This window comes from Helicoverpa armigera, chromosome 24 (genome assembly GCF_030705265.1).
Source record: "Helicoverpa armigera isolate CAAS_96S chromosome 24, ASM3070526v1, whole genome shotgun sequence".
Taxonomy (NCBI): domain Eukaryota; kingdom Metazoa; phylum Arthropoda; class Insecta; order Lepidoptera; family Noctuidae; genus Helicoverpa; species Helicoverpa armigera.
In genome coordinates this window covers 8,765,017-8,782,985 of record NC_087143.1, presented here as the reverse complement: position 1 = coordinate 8,782,985, position 17,969 = coordinate 8,765,017, and the positions used below count along the sequence as shown (strand labels likewise).

The 17,969-nt window shown below is 44.1% G+C and overlaps 2 protein-coding genes across 6 annotated transcripts; one reads left to right on the top strand and one right to left on the bottom strand.

The window, feature by feature from the left end:
- Positions 1-1,101: 1,101 nt before the first annotated feature.
- Positions 1,102-6,488, bottom strand: LOC126056610 (uncharacterized). The gene is made up of 6 exons (XM_064041303.1): positions 5,456-6,488; positions 4,687-4,815; positions 4,082-4,132; positions 3,771-3,857; positions 2,620-3,303; positions 1,102-1,959 (listed from the first exon to the last, which is right to left on the bottom strand). The coding sequence occupies exons 2-6, from the start codon at positions 4,805-4,807 to the stop codon at positions 1,856-1,858; spliced, it is 1,047 nt and encodes a 348-aa protein (XP_063897373.1). The 5' UTR covers positions 4,808-4,815; positions 5,456-6,488; the 3' UTR covers positions 1,102-1,855.
- A 565-nt stretch (positions 6,489-7,053) lies between these two features.
- On the top strand, positions 7,054-16,935 carry LOC110380664 (uncharacterized). 5 transcript variants are annotated; one of them, XM_064041054.1, is made up of 7 exons: positions 7,103-7,176; positions 13,156-13,305; positions 14,039-14,159; positions 14,594-14,876; positions 15,218-15,277; positions 15,475-15,528; positions 15,696-16,935. In XM_064041054.1, exons 1-7 carry the CDS (start codon positions 7,118-7,120, stop codon positions 16,064-16,066), a joined length of 1,098 nt encoding a protein of 365 aa, XP_063897124.1. In that variant the 5' UTR covers positions 7,103-7,117; the 3' UTR covers positions 16,067-16,935. The 5 variants fall into 5 exon arrangements, with proteins under 5 accessions (XP_063897125.1, XP_063897124.1, XP_021196397.3 ...); XM_021340722.3 differs by lacking the exon at positions 7,103-7,176 and adding an exon at positions 8,385-8,543; XM_021340719.3 differs by lacking the exon at positions 7,103-7,176 and adding an exon at positions 11,272-11,425.
- Positions 16,936-17,969: the final 1,034 nt, after the last annotated feature.

Here is a 17,969-nt window from a genome sequence, read left to right as displayed (position 1 = left end):
CGACAGTTGCAACTCTGCTCATATTCACGTCTAGCTTAAACTATTTCACTAGTATGATCTGCCTCGACAGTTGTCCACGACTTTATCATAATCAACAGGAATGATTTAATAGAGAACAGCGTACATACACCTAATTGACATCAACTAACTAACTTCGGTAGTATTCATTCTTAATGTTAGTAACACAGTCACAGAGGCAGCGGCAAACACTTAGGTACTATTGGCTTTACAGACATTTTACCAATTGGACACGCATTATGTTGTGTCCTGTCAGCAGGACCCTCGGACTAGTCGGACTTCATTGATGAAACAAACGTACAGTCACGGTTATGTTACAGAGCCGCATCAGGCTGGCGCTGGGCCCCACAACGTATTCAACTGTTGGGTGCAAACATTGAATCAAGCACGCACTCCAAGCTCACCCCTGGACGCGGTTCTGTTACATAATTAAAGCATTTTTTTTTCTTATAAGTAAGTAAATATCTCTCAGTACAGTACATTCATTCTCATATAAAATATATGTAAATTTTTCGTAAATACTATTTTGAACTCTTATGGTAGGTAGCTTTACTAGTAACAAATAATTTTTATTATATTTACCCGTTGATTATATAAATAATATGGAAAGCTTGACATTTAAAGGCGCTGAAGCACATACTGAGTACGCAGTATAACACAACAAGTTTCGTTGATCAAAAATCTCCATATATATACAATTCGGCTTGTTAGTCAATGAGGGTTTTCTAAAATGGCGTCCACCAGGTGGCAGCACCGAGTCGTCAGGTCCAGGTAACTGTCAAAGTGCTTATCTTTACTATGAATAGTGAACGATTTTAGTGTTTTTTAGGGTTCCGTAGCCAAAATGGCAAAAACGGAACCCTTATAGTTTCGTCATGTCCGTCTGTCCGTCTGTCCGTCTGTCACAGCCGATTTACTCGGAAACTATAAGTACTACAGTGATGAAATTTGATGGAAATATGTGTTGTATGAACCGCTACAAAAATATGACACTAAATAGTAAAAAAAAGAATTGGGGGTGGGGCCCCCCATACATGTAACTGAGGGATGAAATTTTTTTCGATGTACATACCCGTGTGGGTATCAATGGAAAGGTCTTTTAAAATGATATAAAGTTTTCTAAAAAACATTTTTCTTAAAGTGAACGGTTTTTGAGATATCAGCTCTCAAAGTCGTAAAAAGTATGTCCCCCCCCCTCTATTTTTATAACTACGGGGTATAAAATTCTAAAAAAAATAGAGGTGATGCATGCTAATTAACTCTTTCAACGATTTTTGGTTTGATCAAAGTATCTCTTATAGTTTTTGAGATAGGTTGATTTAACTGTAATTTACGGAACCCTTCGTGCACGAGTCCGACTCGCACTTGGCCGGTTTTTTTTTATTTTATAATTAAAGCACTGCATTATTGTTTTACTATTGAGGTTGAGTAAATAAAAAAAACTAAATCATATTGTGTTAACAAATTTTTCAACAAGCTTTTCCTTAGTACCAGTGACTTTTGCACCCTCTCTCTTAGCTCAATTTTTAGTTCGGAAACCTTATTCTGACCGTCGTCCATAATAAAATCAATAACACTTCCAATATAACAGAATTTCAATAAACAATAAGTTCGCACCCTACAATTCCATACTATTTGACAGCTGTTTGGACCTGACGCATACGAAGCGCCGCCTGGCGGCACAAAAAATATCGAAAACCCTCATTGTACTTTTTTTTTTAATTCAACAGACATACATTTTTATGTAGTAAGTTTGAGTGAAAATCAGAATGTATTGAAGTAGTTTCCCAATTGTTGGTTGGCACGTGTATTGGCGCGGGCTGCAGTCAGGCGGCGTCTATATGGCGGTCTCCTTGCGGTCGGGCGCGGCGTGCTGCTGCAGCTCGTGGTAGGGCGGCGGCCGCTCTTCCGCGCCCTCCAGCTCCAGCTCCAGGTCGCTCTCTGCAACACGCGCGCTGCACTTAGCATCGGTCACGCTCTAACAACGGTTTCATGAAGTCTCCTTACCCAAATATGATGAGGTGGTGATACTGTCGTAGTGGAACATGTCGGGAGGTTCCGTCTCACCTGAGAAGGCGCCGGACTCGGGGCGGTGCGGGGGCGCCAGGATGTCGCCGTCGCTGGCGTGGCGGCCGCGCAGGGCCCCGGCGGGGTCGGCGCGGGCCCCGGCGCCCCGCAGCTCCGACAGGGCCCCCGACTCCGCCAGGTAGCACGCGCCCCCGTCGTACCCCACCGGCTCTACATGCACGCATGCACGCACGCTTATACACACTTGCGGAAGCATTTTTTGCGTAAGGTTTTATATGTAAGCATTTGTTATTCAGTTCTGGGATATAAGGACATAGGTACAGAAAGTGCAGTAAGCAATACAATTTCAAAGGCGCTGTATTTAACGAAGAACCCGGCCGAGGAGTGAAGTAAATACTCCGCATTACCTTTTCTTGTTATGTCGTCACACGTTAAGTGTGCTTTGTCTGATAGACCAGGCTGTACATATGTGTGGGTATCCGAAAGTTAATAGTCATGCACTTTGTCATTCACAGGCCACGAGCATACGATAGTGGCACATGCGTCTATTGCAAGTGAGTGGTCGCTACTCACCGGCGGAGGGCGGCGGGTAGAAGGCGCGGTGCGTGCTGGCGCGGGACTCGGCGCTGCGGTGCGCGGCGCCCGAGCGGTCCGGCGGCGTCAGGCGGTCCAGCTGCTCGATGACGTCACTCAGGCAGAAGCCCAGGCTGGCGGGGTGCCGCTCGTCGGGCACGGCGCGACGCTCGCGGCTGCGGATAGACTCGTTCAGCGATTGCTTGTCGTCCTTGCCTCTGTGCGCCGACCTGGTGGGGGTGTCGTCACAGCGCTCGTCGTTGTTGCTGTGGCGGGGGGAGCCCCCGCCGATATTGCCATGGAGGGGGGAGCTCTCGCCGATGTAGAAGCCGGGCGACTCGTCGTCGTCCTTGATGTCGGTGGAGAGCTTCTCCTTGTTGGGGCGCGAGCACTTGATGTTGGAGTGGTGCTTCTTGCAGGCGGGCGGCGCGGGTTGGGGCGCGGGGTGGGGCGGGGTGTCGGGGGAGGACTCGGGCGAGGCTCGCGGCGCGTGGGGGCTGTCGGGGGAGTGCAGCGGCACGCGCAGGTCGCGGGCGGAGCGCTCCCAGGCGCGGCGGTGCAGCACCTCGTCGATGACGCTGGGCGCGGAGTGGTAGCGCGCCTCGGCCTCCGCCTCCGCCTGCGACAGCTTGCGTCGCGCGATCTCCTCGTGACTGCGGTGCGCCGACAGGGGCTTCTTGTAGCCTGGACATATTATACCAGACAATAACACATTTGCATTAAAAAAATACGGTGATACGAGACAATTTAGTAGTATTAAATATCAATATGGGTAAATTATTTAAAGCATTTTTAATTATCAATGTACCTACGTGGGTGAAAATGGGTGGATTAACAATATTAAAACGTTTACAAATAAAATATATAGATATGTATGTCGTACATATCTATTACTATTGCATTATTAATTGTAAATGAAGCAACTTTGACGCCGATATTCCACCAGAATTGTTCGCGAACAGAAAATGTGAATCTAACCAATAGTTTTTGGAGCAAATATCTTTGGCGAGAAGTTTTGGCGTGTTTTCAACATGACTCAAGTGGGTCAAGGCTTATCGCTTCGTCCTCGACCTTTCTATGTTAACGACCCCGATGAGGTTGCCAAGTCGTTGTTGTCAATGTACGGATGATATGCATGAGGTCTCGGCTACCTGAGGTGCTGGGCAGGTGCAGCGACACCGCGCTGCTGCCGGCGCGCCGCCCGAGCACCTCGCTGGAGCGCCTCCGAGACCCCGACTCTGTCACACACGAGAAACACGTCACAAACAGTTCTAGCTCTGCAATCGATGGATACCGGTTTCCTATGTTATTTAATTATCAATTCGCATTTTAGCTGCTAGGAAAAGATTTGAGAGATTGATTTTAGCTGCTAGGAACGAGGTTGGAACCTGGGTCAGCCAAAGTATGCGTGGTCCCACGTTGGGCGCCAATCTGTCTTAAAAGTTAATGCTAGTGAACGTACCGTGAGCGTGAGACAGCACGGGCCTCTGCGGGTGTTTGCCAGATGTACTGTCTGAAATCAAACGGTAGATATTAACTACCTTATTGTAGTGGCTGTAAATAGCTACACTTTTCTGAATAAAGGCCAACGCGATAGCAACCTGCTTGCCAATTGCCAGTACATAAACATAGTTGTAATGATTCGAATACGTAGTAAACTCTGCCTCTTGAGCACAAATTAGATGCCATCCCCCTGTTGGCCACCACAGGTAGGTACTCCTGCGGGGTTAGTCTTGCCAGTGGCCTCTGGGCCCCAATAAGGATAAGTACGTCCCTGGCCCTAGTGAAAGGGGTGGTATTAGCTACTAAGCAATGTTAACTATTTTCGGATGGCACGTAAACTGTCCCGGCTGTCATACGGATAGTCAGAAGCCAGTCAGTCTGACACCAGCCTAACCAAGGGATACTGGGTTGCCCGGGTGACCGGGTTGAGGAGGTCAGATAGGCAGTCGCTCCTTGTGGCACAGTGGTACTCAGCCGCATCTTAGACTGGAAGCCGACTCCAACATAGTTGGGAGAAGGCTCGAGAGATGATGATGATGATGTAAAGTATGGTGTATGTAGTACCGGAGCTGGCGTCGTCGGGCCAGCAGCACAGCCAGCACAGCAGCAGCAGCGGCGCGCACACCTCCAGCGCCAGCACGCCCCCCGCCGCCCCCGCCGCCGCGCCCCGCCCCGCGCCCGCCATACCCGAGCCTGCCGGCAACGATATCATCAGCAAACAACATCATGAAGGAATAGACGGCGCAAATGCTCGTGCTCTATAATATGTCCTGCGCAGCTGGCTGATCTCCTTATACGAGAACAGCCGCCGTGGCTGAAATCGGCCTTGGACGTATATACTCGTACATACTCAAACTGCGTCCACGTACGTGGTCTATGTCTATAAAACCACAGAAAAAAATACTCGAATCATGCAAGTTACCAATCTTACTAGGTATCTACGTTCAATCAATCGAGTATTCCTTTTAAATATTTTCTTTAGTAACAACTAGTTAGGAAAAATAAAATACAATTATGAAAACTTTCGTAGCAATAGGTGAGTGGAAATCTAGTGACGCGATCGTTACGTATCAGTACTCTGGAGTATCAGTTACTCTGGAAATGGTAATGATCACCACTAACAATTCGCTTACGACTTGAAATTCAATGATCAACGAAATCACATGATCGACATCCAGTGTACGTGTGTCAACACAAGTTTCGATTTCGTTATGTACCGGCGCCGCCACATCCAGAGCGTCACCTGTGTGCGTCGCTGTATTTACCAGCTGAGTGGGAGTCAACAGCTGACTTTCTAAGCCAACGAGTTACATATCATGTGCACAGAACATACCTTTCACGTTGTTACAAACACAACTTGTTTTCTGAAATTCAAAACTTCAGCATGTTCAGAACATTTCGATGATCACTCATATGAGATTGAAGGTCACTTGATCTCCAACGAGTTGATGAGGTATACCACAGCTTCCACGGAGAAGGTGCACGAGCTTCGAGGTTGCGTACAGCTGTGTAGGCTGTGTGTGCTGTGATGGTACTGGCACAGGGTGTTGGGAGTGCGGCACACACAGGGTGCTTGTTTACGAGCGCTCGGGCCGCGAGTGTGTGCCAGCACTCTCGCCGCGACGAGAGTAAAACCGAGCGCCCGGGACACACCGAGATCTTCTCAACAGAGACAAACTTGTGATGTTCTCTGTTCACGTCATTTTGTTTAAAAAAATCTGATCACAAAAACTGCTGACGTTAGCAGAAGGTGATTTGGGAAAAGCAGACTCAGCTACGGACATTTAAAGAACATGAATTGGAATTATTTGATTTCTTTTTTTTTCCTATAAAACCATAAGTATGTCGTTTAATTTTTTATTTTGGCTCTGATATTTATCAAACTCTTTCACGAATTTTCGTAAAATTTTAGAATATTTTTCATACAAACGAAATATATTTGCGATTATAATATATCGTATAACTGGGCAGCTGTCCCCGGTGTGTCTCTGCGGCGGCGGCGTGTGGCGCCGGAGTGGCGGCGCGCATCGATCCCGTCGCCAGAGAGATGGCTCCGAGCCTGACTTCAAACAACTGCCTTTATTTGACACCGCTGCAGTTTTCATCGCATACTCACTTTAAAACAAACCATTCATTTTCAAATCAAATAAATTCCTTATCAAACTCATTTCCACAGAAACATTAACATGCCTAAAGTTCTCTATAAACGTAATCGTCATCCCATAAACATGATTATTTCATTACCATCAAGAAAAAGAACAAAACTACGTAGATAAATTCGTAGCACGTTCGTAGCGCTCTCGTAGCAGTCGTAGCTAATCGTAGCGCTCGTGACATTTTCATCTGGCTACGGATGCTACGAGCGATTTTCAATTTGTAGCTACGAAATGAATATTTCTAGTTTTGCCATGATTTCAAAGTCCCGCTACCTATCTTAAGTAGACCCAAAAAAAAATGGAGATTTCTAATCAAAGTTCTTAAGTGTAGTGATAGTGTTTTAACAAACAACAGAGGTATTCGGTAGATATTAGACAAATAGTCCAAGGTTGGTCTGGTTTGGGGCGCCAGGGAGTTTCCATTAGCCATTATGGAAAGTATGTCGCTGTATAAGTGAATGGGCGACGAGATGCGCTGCGGAGCCGTGACGTCATCTTAGTACTCATAGTTAAATTGCCTATGACAGCAAATGCATTCAGTTAGCAATACACACGGCAGCTAGCTGTGGATGTGGATGCTTAGCTCCTATATACAATTATACAAATGATAAAAAGGACTTGTCAGTTCGTATATTTGTGAACAAGTCAAAACTTTATTAGCATGTTCTTGCTACGAAGTACTTATACATCTATGGTTCTTACAAACTCTATAGCCTCCTATAACGTCAGCCAGGAGTGTCAGTGTCAACAGATGTTTTATAAAAATAGACGATTATAGTGAACAAAATATGAACAATAAAAATGATTGAATGTCCAACTATTGTCCGCAATTCGTGTATATGTCGGTGGAGCGTCGCGTGCGCATGAGTCGCGCGGACTCGCAGACCATCGGCGCGAGGTAACCTTACATACAGATGTATATTTATTTATTTATTCTTTAATTTCAGGCAACCAGGGCCCATAAAAAAACAAATACACATATATGGTACATAACAATACTTATAAACTAATACATAACATTATCCATATCAATATATACATACAATACTATGCAGCTATAAAAAATGCAATGTATAGCACATTCAATTTTATGATAATGTCCTCCTAGCCGATTATTATCAGGAGAGAGTTCTCAAGCAGGACCGACACAAACGTGCTCTCCGATGCAGGTGTGCTTTGTGAGAGTACCTAAAACCCACAAAGCGATTTCGAGACCAACGAGGCAGTTAAAGTATATGCTGTAGTATTCAGTGGTACGCCTATGTACACGCGTGTTTACATCAAGGGGTGCAGTGCGACAAGCTCTAAGCTGAAATACTTAGGCGTAAAATTCTTATCAATCAAACAAATAAACATACAAGCTCAAAAAACTGAAAAGAGTTGGCATCTGCTGCTACAGACAAATGCCTGCTCTCTATTCAGTTTATTGCAGTTTTCAGATTCAAATCTCGAATCGTTAAGTATTAAGATATTTTCTATACAATTTGCGTAGAAGTGGTCCAATAGTAACAAATGTGTCTTTCCTGATGAGGAAGTTGACCGAAGAACCATTTAAAATAAATAATAAATTATCTAATCCAAATACATTAAAGTCTTGTTTTTCTGTTGTGATAGTGTATCAAACACACAAACAGTAGGAGCGTGAGACTCGTGAGACGACGTGCTACGCTTCGAATACACACAACATACGACACGCAAACTTACTGTAAACAACCTGAGATACTACCATCATTGTCACGAGAACTGTGCTGTTACTGTACCCTGCCAGTAATAGTACATCAGTCTGTGTAAGCTATCAGAGTCGGTTCGTCTGCAGCGTCATGACTATTCATACAAACTACGCAATGTTGATTTTATTTGTGATCTAGTCATGGCAATAGTCCTCGCTTTGTTTTGGTGAGTTGACAGATTGCTAAATTAATCTCGAGCGCCCTAATTAGGCAGAAGTGATTCCGGCAATGTCAGTGTGTAGCCGGGAGGCTGCGTGTGGGTCAATCAATGCGCGCGGTTGCCTCGGTCTCGGCGGCGGGTGCGGGTAGTTCCACGCGCGGGCGCGTGGCGGCGCTGGCGTGCGGCGCGCGCACGGCACTCCCTCGCGCCGCTGTTTATTTATCCGCGAAGCGCGCGTCGTGACACACGCGCCTTATGCCTTACTGCACGATGCGCTCTACTCCTGTGCTTTGAGTGAACTACAATGTGAGTGGCGACCAGATTGATTGATTGTGTCTCGCAGTGTGTCTCCTGTCCCGGGAGTCGGAGCTCGCGGTGAGTGCCTGGTGTTGCGTAGAGCGGGTGACCTTGACACGAGGTTTGGGGATGGCGCTGTGACACGCGGTGTGTCGCGGCTCGGTGCAGCGGTGCATAGCGACACGGGTCGATCGTGCCGAGCACACGGCTGCGCTGACTGCCCGCGATATGTCTTACTAGAAGCGAGCCCTAATGGTTTGAAAGACTAGTAACATTTGTATTTACACCAACTTCCCAAGAAGGAGCAGACAAGGAGTTATTCGATTCGGATATTTCTTCTTTGTTGGAAAATTTTCAATAGTTTTCATTATCGGGAGCTACTTTTAACAAGCTCAGCTTGTTCATGTATTGCTCTATGCAGCAGCAGGTAGAGTGCAACGGGGCAGGTTGCGACACCCGCGCGTGTCGGTTGCGTCTGGTTACACTGGTTGTTGCTCAAGTCGACTCCGTGTTAGTCATCGCAATGCATTCGTCACTCATGATTGAGTACAATCTTGTACAGCAGGTTCACATTGCAGACTAGGGCATGTCGATTAATATTGCTGTGTAAAATTAGGAAACAGCAAGAACGTGCACACTACTCTCTGAACTTGGTCTATCTGTAGATTGAGCAAACTGTTGTGATACAGGGCCGTTACATAGTAAACGATTATATTCAAAGGCTAATTCTCCATTCTATGAGAATCAGTTATGTTTTTGTTGTTGAGTGAATTCCTATGGAACGTTTGATACTTCAGTGCCGCTGTAACGTCCCCTTCAAACTGTTTGTTATTCACGTCGTTATCAGCGCCAGTCCCCCACTTGTGTGGGCCCCGTCGCCATGGTAACTTAGCTATATCTATTGCCGCGGAACTAACACCACCAGTGACAGCCCCTATGATCGGTTGCATTTACAATTTTCGATTGGTATGTTGTACTTGGTAATTGTGAGGACTATGAAAGTAACTGAATAGTGCGGCGGTTGGCACATGTTGAAAATGTAACATTTGCACAAACGTGGGATTCTTAGAGCTGGGGAATCGAGGACAACTGTCTACATAGTGTAACGAGACGCGATGCTCGAGTTGTCATCAATTAAACTATATTGATCTCAATTGCAGTGCCACTGGTCAGTGGGTATTGGGCACGCACAACCTGGGTGGTCAGACATACACGAGGTGACTGGCTGGCCTTCCTTATTGGCTGTCATACACTTATAGCCAATACACTAATTTGCGGCGTTCGTAATTTGAGTTTAGGATTGGCCTGGTATTACGAGCTCCTTTTGTTGCGAGATTGACAGGCATTTCTTCTCCCAACCATTACTTTCTGTCAGGGGCCCGATTCTCCTAATTTTACTTAAGCGACCTTCGATTGACGTTCGACTCGATTCGACTGAGATCCAATCCCGACTCGATTACGATTGAAGCATATGTGGCATTCCGCTATTTTTTCTTTGAAATAAACGTTTTTATCCTTTTCTGTCATTCAATAATGAATCATTTTGTCTGCAAATGATTTACGATTGCAAAATGATTGTACAGCAAACTACCGTATAGACCAAAATCATCAAAATAGCAGACCAATCGCACACCAATCAAATGTCAATTGAATACGATTGGTCTTTTATTAGTAGCAGAATGCCCGATAGGGTAAAAACTGCTATTACGATCATATTGCGATTCGATTTCTATTCGATTTTGACATTATTAACTTAGGAGAATCGGGGCCCTGTTCATTGCCCTACCTGAGTTAGCTAACACTAGTCTGAAAGGGCTCTGGAAACCAGACAATTGTACGCAACTGTCTAATACAGACAATAATAGCTATAGATATGATTGTCTGTATATAAGGAGACTACATAGAGACAGAAGTGGACCGTCTTGAAGATATTGCCAAGATGTGCAGGACATTGTGTTCCAAGCGGGTCACGCAATGAATTCCCGCGTACAATTGATTTGGAGAGCTATGTGTGCGTCGGTAAACATCCCCTATAACGTGAGCAGACACACAATGGACGCGACGATTGTATACTTACGCAATAGTTCGCGATCCCGATGTAATCGAGTTTAAAACATTCTTCAGTATTATGTAATGAATGAAGGTCAAAGCCAAACATGAAACGTTTAAGTTCTAATGAAGCTCTTCTCACTAACAACTTTGTTGTGAGAATGCAAAGACTACAATAAGTTCGCTCAGCTGATCAGCAGACTTTCAGGAAAAAGAGAATCTGAGGATATAAATATTTAAGTTCACGTTCCTGAGGTGTTGTGAGTCAAGTTCTAAGAAACGTGCTTACTAATGACGTAGATGTAATTAATGAATACATAGTAGGTATGTACCTACAGTCGTTATCGTGGTTCACAAACAGGAATAATTAGGGATGACGAATTACATTCAGTTGGGCGATATAGGCAGTAGGTATTGTTCCTTGTGGTAAACATAATTTACTTGTTTTTGGGTTACTGTCTTAACAAAACTTGTCACTTAAGGAAATAAGAAGTCTTAAAAGATAATTCTGCTTCCGTGTCATCTGGAAGCCTGCTGAAGAAACGGGCAGTTCTGACAAATTCCCTAGACAAAGGCAGTCTTATTTCATAAACATAATACATGCACATATGTAAAGCCTTTCAGAGTCATTAAGCTCATTACTAAGCGTTGATACCTGCATTAAATAATAGTTACTTAAAAACCAATTAGCAAGAAGTAATCGTACAACAGGAAAATGGCAGCAAACTGCCGGCTTGGTTACTGAAGTAACGTATTAGTTGTGTGCAGCGAGCGGCGACGAGCGCGCGTTGCTTGTACCATATTAAGGTAATCTGTGATTGTACCGCCAATGCTATGGGAACAGTGACAGTGAACAGCAGCACCGCATCCGCAGTCGAGCACCCGCGCCAGCGCTCCCAGCGGCTCCACAGGTGAGCTGAGCTGCACACTACACGCCTCATGTGTGACGTCACACCTGCACAGGCATGGAGAACAAAATGACTAGAGGAGTTGCCATAACGAAAAATCGCCTAAGAAAGTCGAAAATGGCCTCTTGGTCGGGTTTTTTTGTAATACCAAAACTCGTCGACAGAGTTGTCTCAAAGAACATCTTTCCTTACTCCGTGGGTACAGGTTACTAAGAGAACCTGTCGCGCACATTGTTACTACAGAAGCAGAGAGGACATTGATAGAGACAAAACAGTCCACGTTGCACTCACAACCGTTATACAATAATAGTAGTGTAGTAATACTATGTATCTCTCCTGTGCTCAGTGGATTGTCTGCGAGGTTCAATGTGTCAACAATTGTAATGTTTGCACTTACAGTTATTGCTTCAAATGGTATTGATTTCACAATACGCATGTAGCGGCGTGTATAATGAAGTAAATAGTCAGGTTTGCATAAGCTGAGCGGTCACCGCGTCACGCATCGGAACAGTGCTTCCTGCATTACGGGCGGCAGCAGTGCCATAACTGCAGTAATCCTGCAGCACTCCATCCGACGCGAGGAACACACTCATTACACAGCACACACCCTGGTACGGTGGCATTGTGTAATACATAGCTACCTTGTGTATGATAGCAAGTCAGTGCAGACCACGTGTTATTGGATTCTATCTCTCAATGATTCAGCAATTTAAAAGTGAGCCTAGAGTCTACGTGCCTGTCGTCAGCAATTAGCAAAGGTTGCTGTTAGTTTAGTTACTGTACTTTAGGCTTTGAATATTTAATAGTCTAGATCTTGTCTTGATCATGTGTAAGGGTGTCGGTCAGTAATGGATGAAGAGTTGCCGAATGTCATATTCGGAAACAACATCGACGTAAGAAAGTTTACTTCGGAGTGGCGAAGTTAATATTAGTCATAGACGGTAAATATTAAGTATAAGGGTAAGCAATAAAACCAAACGAACCATCGTTAATATGTATTGAGATTGAAATGCTTGAAGGCAGAAAGCGTGGAATCAATATAATATAATATAAATACAGAACAAGGCAAGACACCCGAGGGACGATCGGTCACACAGCTCCTAGTTGGAAATCTTTTATCGTATTTATATACGACAACTCACACATGTTTGTAGTAGGTATAGGTATAAGGAAAATAAGTTAAAACCCAGTTTATCTATACCTACATACATATTACATATGTAAATAGTACCTACATCTTGCGATAAATGCAGATCCGAGCTATAGTGTTTCAATATTCAAAGAAATTGCTTACAACTAGAGTGCAATAAGAGCTAGAATGTAAAACTGTTGTTTAACATGAACGCCGTCTGAAGGGTAGTGAATAATTAGATTACAAGTGCCCCACATTGCACGCCACCAGGAGCTACTGCGCTCAGAGCTAAAGCCCAGTCACGTCGAACAATATTTTATGCTTCATGTATTTCAGAATACATTCTTGCAGCCTTAGAAATAGGAATGCATTAGACGTTTATAATAATAAGGTGGTTGTCGTTAAGCCAACGCACCAACTTTTAACCTAGATTTTGTGTTCTCGTAAGCACAGCAATCGTGCAAATCATTTAAAGCGGTACACCATTTGTTTTTTACCCGGCTGCACAGACTTATATCAAGACAAAGATTTTTTCATAGATTAGGATCATCTGAGATGTTGTTTTACTCAGGTTACTAACGAACGTGTGTTGTTGATGTAGCGCGATGCAGGGCACGGTGCCGCCGTGGGCGTGGGTGTCGCCGTGGGAGCGGCGCGCGCGCACCCGCGCGGCCGGCGAGCGCGCGCGCCGCCGCGACCCCGACAAGTACGCCTTCTACGGCCTGCGCAAGGACACCCGACACTTCATCAGGTCACTACATACACTACATATGTACATATGCTTCTTTTGTTCATATTGAAGCCTACAGTAACTTGATGACCTAGCACGCTGGGGCTCTTCTTCTTTGTCACACTCTTGACAGAGTGGTCGTGGTCGTCATATCAGGGGTGGTCGCAAGCTTCACAATCCGTCGCCACTCTTCTCGCTCTCCTTGCGCATTCGTGAAGTGGACCATTGAGAGCCATCTTTTAGAGTTTTCCAAACTCACCTTCCGGCCTCCACGGAATTATTGCAACGACTGCAGGACCTATATATGCGAAACTACCTATTAAATCCGTACTAGGCTGGGAATTGAACCGCCACCGTGCATGGCAGACGACTTCACTAATGGAGAAAGTGATAACGCATGATGTTAGGATTACCTTATCGACTAATTTTCATTAATCTTGCAGGTGTTATGATAATAGGGTATCACACCTGCACATTCACTCTATAATACTTCTCTACTGTTAATAGGCATTTGAAACGTTCAGTACGAACTATAATCAAAGGTTACTTAATAGCTACCTACAATTTTTGAATACGTGTTTACGGTGTCTACTTAGTTGTTTTGATAATGTATAAACATGCAGTCGCAATTAAAGAGATGCCTGCAAATATGACGAAGGGTTTACGGGAAGACAAAGAGTATGCTTTGATATTATGTATTAGTTTATATTGGTATGTAGTATTGTTTCGTAATTGAAGATGTTTGTATGTGCAGACTGGACCCGCTGGCGAAGGGCTTGCTGCTGAACCGGCAGTGGGGGGCGACGGGCGCGCCGGTCACGTGGCGCGTCGACCGCTTCCACGACACCGACCCCTGGGCCGCGGCTGATATCAAGGTAACACTCCCGTGCTCTTCAAACTATGAAAAGCTAATAACTAAGTAAATAATATAACAACTACCTACTACAATCTTACATTAAACGCCTTCGCCTTTTAATTATTTTGCTGTGGCAATAAGGGTCCGTAATTGTGACTATAATTTTATACATCTCAGTTATAGCCTTTTTTTTATCGTCCCACTGCTGGGCACAGGCCTCCTCTCACACGGAGAATCATTTTATACATATTTTCACCTAATGTTCATTATAGAATGCAATAAACGGTAGGTATGATATGATATATACTAGTTCAAACTATATATACTAGTATTGCATCCCCTTACACTGAAAGCCGACCCCAAACAAGTTGTGAAAAGTCACACAATGTATCAGACATGTCCGATTTTTCTCGAGTTCTCGACATGAACGACCAAATTTTTTTCCGATTACAGGTGCAGATGAAACACATAGCACCCGCTCCGCTTTACCCCGTGCAGAGCATTCAGAACATCCAGAGCTTCAGGCCGTACGAGCCGGTGTCGCTGGTGGGAGGGGCTGGCTCGACGGGGTCGGCGGGGAGTGCGACGGCTGCAGGCAGCGCGGCGCACGGCTGGTCGCACGCGGCGCGCGGCTGGGCGGCGGGCGCGGTGCTGCTGGCGCTGCTCGTCATCATCGTGCGAGCCGCCGAGAACTGCCTCCACAAGAAACTCTTCAAAGCCATATACATGCACACTAGTGAGTACCTATACTCCTGTTACAGTGGTTGTTCTGGTTAGGGTACCATAATCATCTAGCTACTGCACGATGTATGTAAGTAGGTATAGGAGGAGAAAACATGCTGCGCCGACCACAAATATTTGGTTGAGGGCAGGAGGATGATGAGGTGTTGGAGGTATTGGAACCAACCACATGAATAGACTGTCATGTTTTCCTAAAGTACCTATACCTACAGTGATTGAAAGCTCTAATGGGCGCTGATTTTCTAAGATTGTGGCATAGTTTTCAAGAAGAGTAGTGGCCAGTAGGCATATATTCGCCGCCATTAGGCTAGAGCTAACACAAGCTTGTGTGCGCAGATGTGGGCGCAGGGGAGATGCAGCAAGACGTGCTGCAGGGACACTACCGACTGCAAGGAGGTATGTCGTCCTCTACTCTCCTCTAAGTTCGATAATAGCTTTACAAGGTTTAAGGTAGATCATTTACTTGTTGATAGGCTATAGTAGGTTAACCGTAGGCTTACCGTTATTTGGATATTCATATGTGAGAGGCTTTAATATTCTTTTATACTCCAGAATTTTGAATTAGATACATACCTACGTTATCTTCATTTCAGTGAGAAGACAGGAATCGGACGAGTGGACGACGCCGAATGTGATGGCTACAAGTTGTAAGTATTTCAATAATAATTTTACTTTATGATGAAAGTTAGAGCCTTTTTATCGTCCCACTGCTGGGCACAGGCCTCCTCTCACACGGAGAAGGAAGGGGGTGAGGGGGGATGGCTATCATATAATTAGGGTAAAAAGGTTTCATACGGATGTTTTGATGTTTCAGTGCAGCAGCACGAGTATGAGGCTCGCCTGTCGGCGCCGGCACAGGACGTGTGCTGCGACCTGCCGCCGCCCTACTCTGAGTGCGCCGCCAAGCGCGACGAGCCGCCGCCGCCGTACTCCGCCTGCTACGTCACGTACACCGCACCGCCCGCGTCCGACACCCGGCACGACACCGGCGACGCGGCGCCGCGCACACAGCTAGTGTTCGACAACGGTAGGATAGTGGAGAGGCTCAGCGCAGTGAGCAGCGACAGTGACGCGGCGGCCGCCAGTGCTGCCCCGCACAGCAGTCGGCCGGAGCTCAAGGACAGAGTGGTGTATGTGGACGAGACGGCGGACACCGCGCCGCCGGACCGCGCGCTGCTCGTGTAACGACGGCTCACGCGAGTGCCGCTGACACGTGTGTCTGACATTTGATACACTTGTATCATAGACTCTAATTATTTTTGTATTATAATGTAAAGGTCAATACTCAATAGGTACATTTGTGAGATAGAATCTACGACAAACTAAATTACGTTTCAGTATGTGAGTTTAGAGAACGCTCAAAGGAGTGATAGTGCGCTTAATATTTTGTAACGACTATAGATTGTACAGCTCTCTCGAGATCTCAATAATATATTTACTACATATTACAGGATAGCAGTAGATGTAGACTTCGATCTGACACTATTCAACTACTAACTACTTGCCTTTTATTAGATACGATCGTATTCAAATGACAGTTTCACTTATTTACGATAAGTAGTTTACGTGGAAACTTGGCAGGGTTACATTCATAAAAGATAATAATCCTATATCTGATGATAATTTAAAGGAAAGGCGTTGTATACCTAAGTTGATAATTTGCAACGTTATTACAAGCGAGTGACACAAGAAACAATTGATTCGATCATTTGCTTTTCAATTGTTTTATGATTCTGAGAGTTGAATTAGTTATTGTAAGGTTTAGGGATGTAATTTTATTTGAAGTGCCTTGAGTAACGATTGCATTGAACTCGTTGACAAATGGTAACAACTGTATATTTGTGTGGCATGTTAACACGTACTTACCTGGGTGTTCGCTTACCAAAGATACCTGACTGTAGACTAGATGTAAGATATTTTGTAATTTTGTAGTTCCCCGGGTCACGCTTGTGGTAGTGACTGCGTAGTCGACGCACTACCGTTGTAACATATTCCTTGTAGGAACATTGTCTCCAAATCAATTACAATTATTAATACATTTTTGTTTATCTTAATCATGTTGTTTTATTCGTGGTTTGTCGTGAAACTATCAGGAGGATATAAAACGTTCTATAATATAACATTATATTTCTCCATGACTTTGTGCAATGTAGTTCCCTGAACACATCGGAATAATTGATAGGTACACAGTTTAATTCGAAGTGCTTTATTAATACATCTACAACAACTTAAATCTAAGTTTAAATAAATAGTTGCTAACTTAGAGGATACATCTAATATACCTAGCATAGTATTTTGAAAACCATGTTCTCTCAAACTTACGCAGTTGTAGACTACGACCAGAGAACTAGAGTTATCTGTCTGCAGATAACATGAAAGTCGAAGAAAGCATGGTTACGTGATTATTTAATCTTTACATAGTTACAATTTATAAATGCAATTTGAGCTTCCATACATTCGTTTCGTCTTACAACTAGCTACATTACAACGAGTATTTATTTATCCATTTATTTCAGGCGTCAAGGAGGGGGAGAACTTCATTAATATTCATTATTTTTCATTCTGTATGTAATGTTAAGCTTGGAAGAAATTAGCGTGAAAAACTATTTGGATGGATTTATGATTTTTTGTTTGTAATCTAACTTATGTTTTATACTAATTCGATAAGAGATCTCACCTCCCAATTCTATATAATATTTTGGTACGAACAAATGTACCTACTAAGGTAATATTATTATTAGATACAGTCTTAATGTCACAACGTTAAGTAGCAGTAGCACCAAAGTTAACGTAACATACATTACATTTAAACAATTTAGGAATATATTAATTTAATATTAAACATAATAATATCATTTTCATAGAAGAACGCTTTACAACTTCCAACAGATTTTAAACTAGATTTGGACATGGACAAGTCTTATCGTCAGATCCCGTAGACATGACTTTTGGTGTAAATTGTGAAAATACCTACGCCAATTAAGTTAAGCCAATAAAAACTGTCCTTACAAAGAATTATTCAAATAAAACATGATATGATTAGAATACTGGTATATGTAGACGACGTTATGATTTACCAGAATGTCCA

Excerpts from the sequence above, each read along its gene's own strand:
- LOC110380664 (XM_021340719.3), top strand. The coding sequence starts at position 11,349 with ATGGGAACAGTGACAGTGAACAGCAGCACCGCATCCGCAGTCGAGCAC. Across the intron at positions 14,877-15,217 it reads AGCCATATACATGCACACTA|ATGTGGGCGCAGGGGAGATG; the intron begins GTGAGTACCTAT and ends TTGTGTGCGCAG. Across the intron at positions 15,529-15,695 it reads GAATGTGATGGCTACAAGTT|TGCAGCAGCACGAGTATGAG; the intron begins GTAAGTATTTCA and ends TTGATGTTTCAG.
- LOC126056610 (XM_064041303.1), bottom strand. The coding sequence starts at position 4,807 with ATGGCGGGCGCGGGGCGGGGCGCGGCGGCGGGGGCGGCGGGGGGCGTG. Across the intron at positions 3,304-3,770 it reads GCACCTGCCCAGCACCTCAG|GCTACAAGAAGCCCCTGTCG; the intron begins GTAGCCGAGACC and ends TAATATGTCCAG. Across the intron at positions 1,960-2,619 it reads CTACCCGCCGCCCTCCGCCG|AGAGCGACCTGGAGCTGGAG; the intron begins GTGAGTAGCGAC and ends CGCGTGTTGCAG.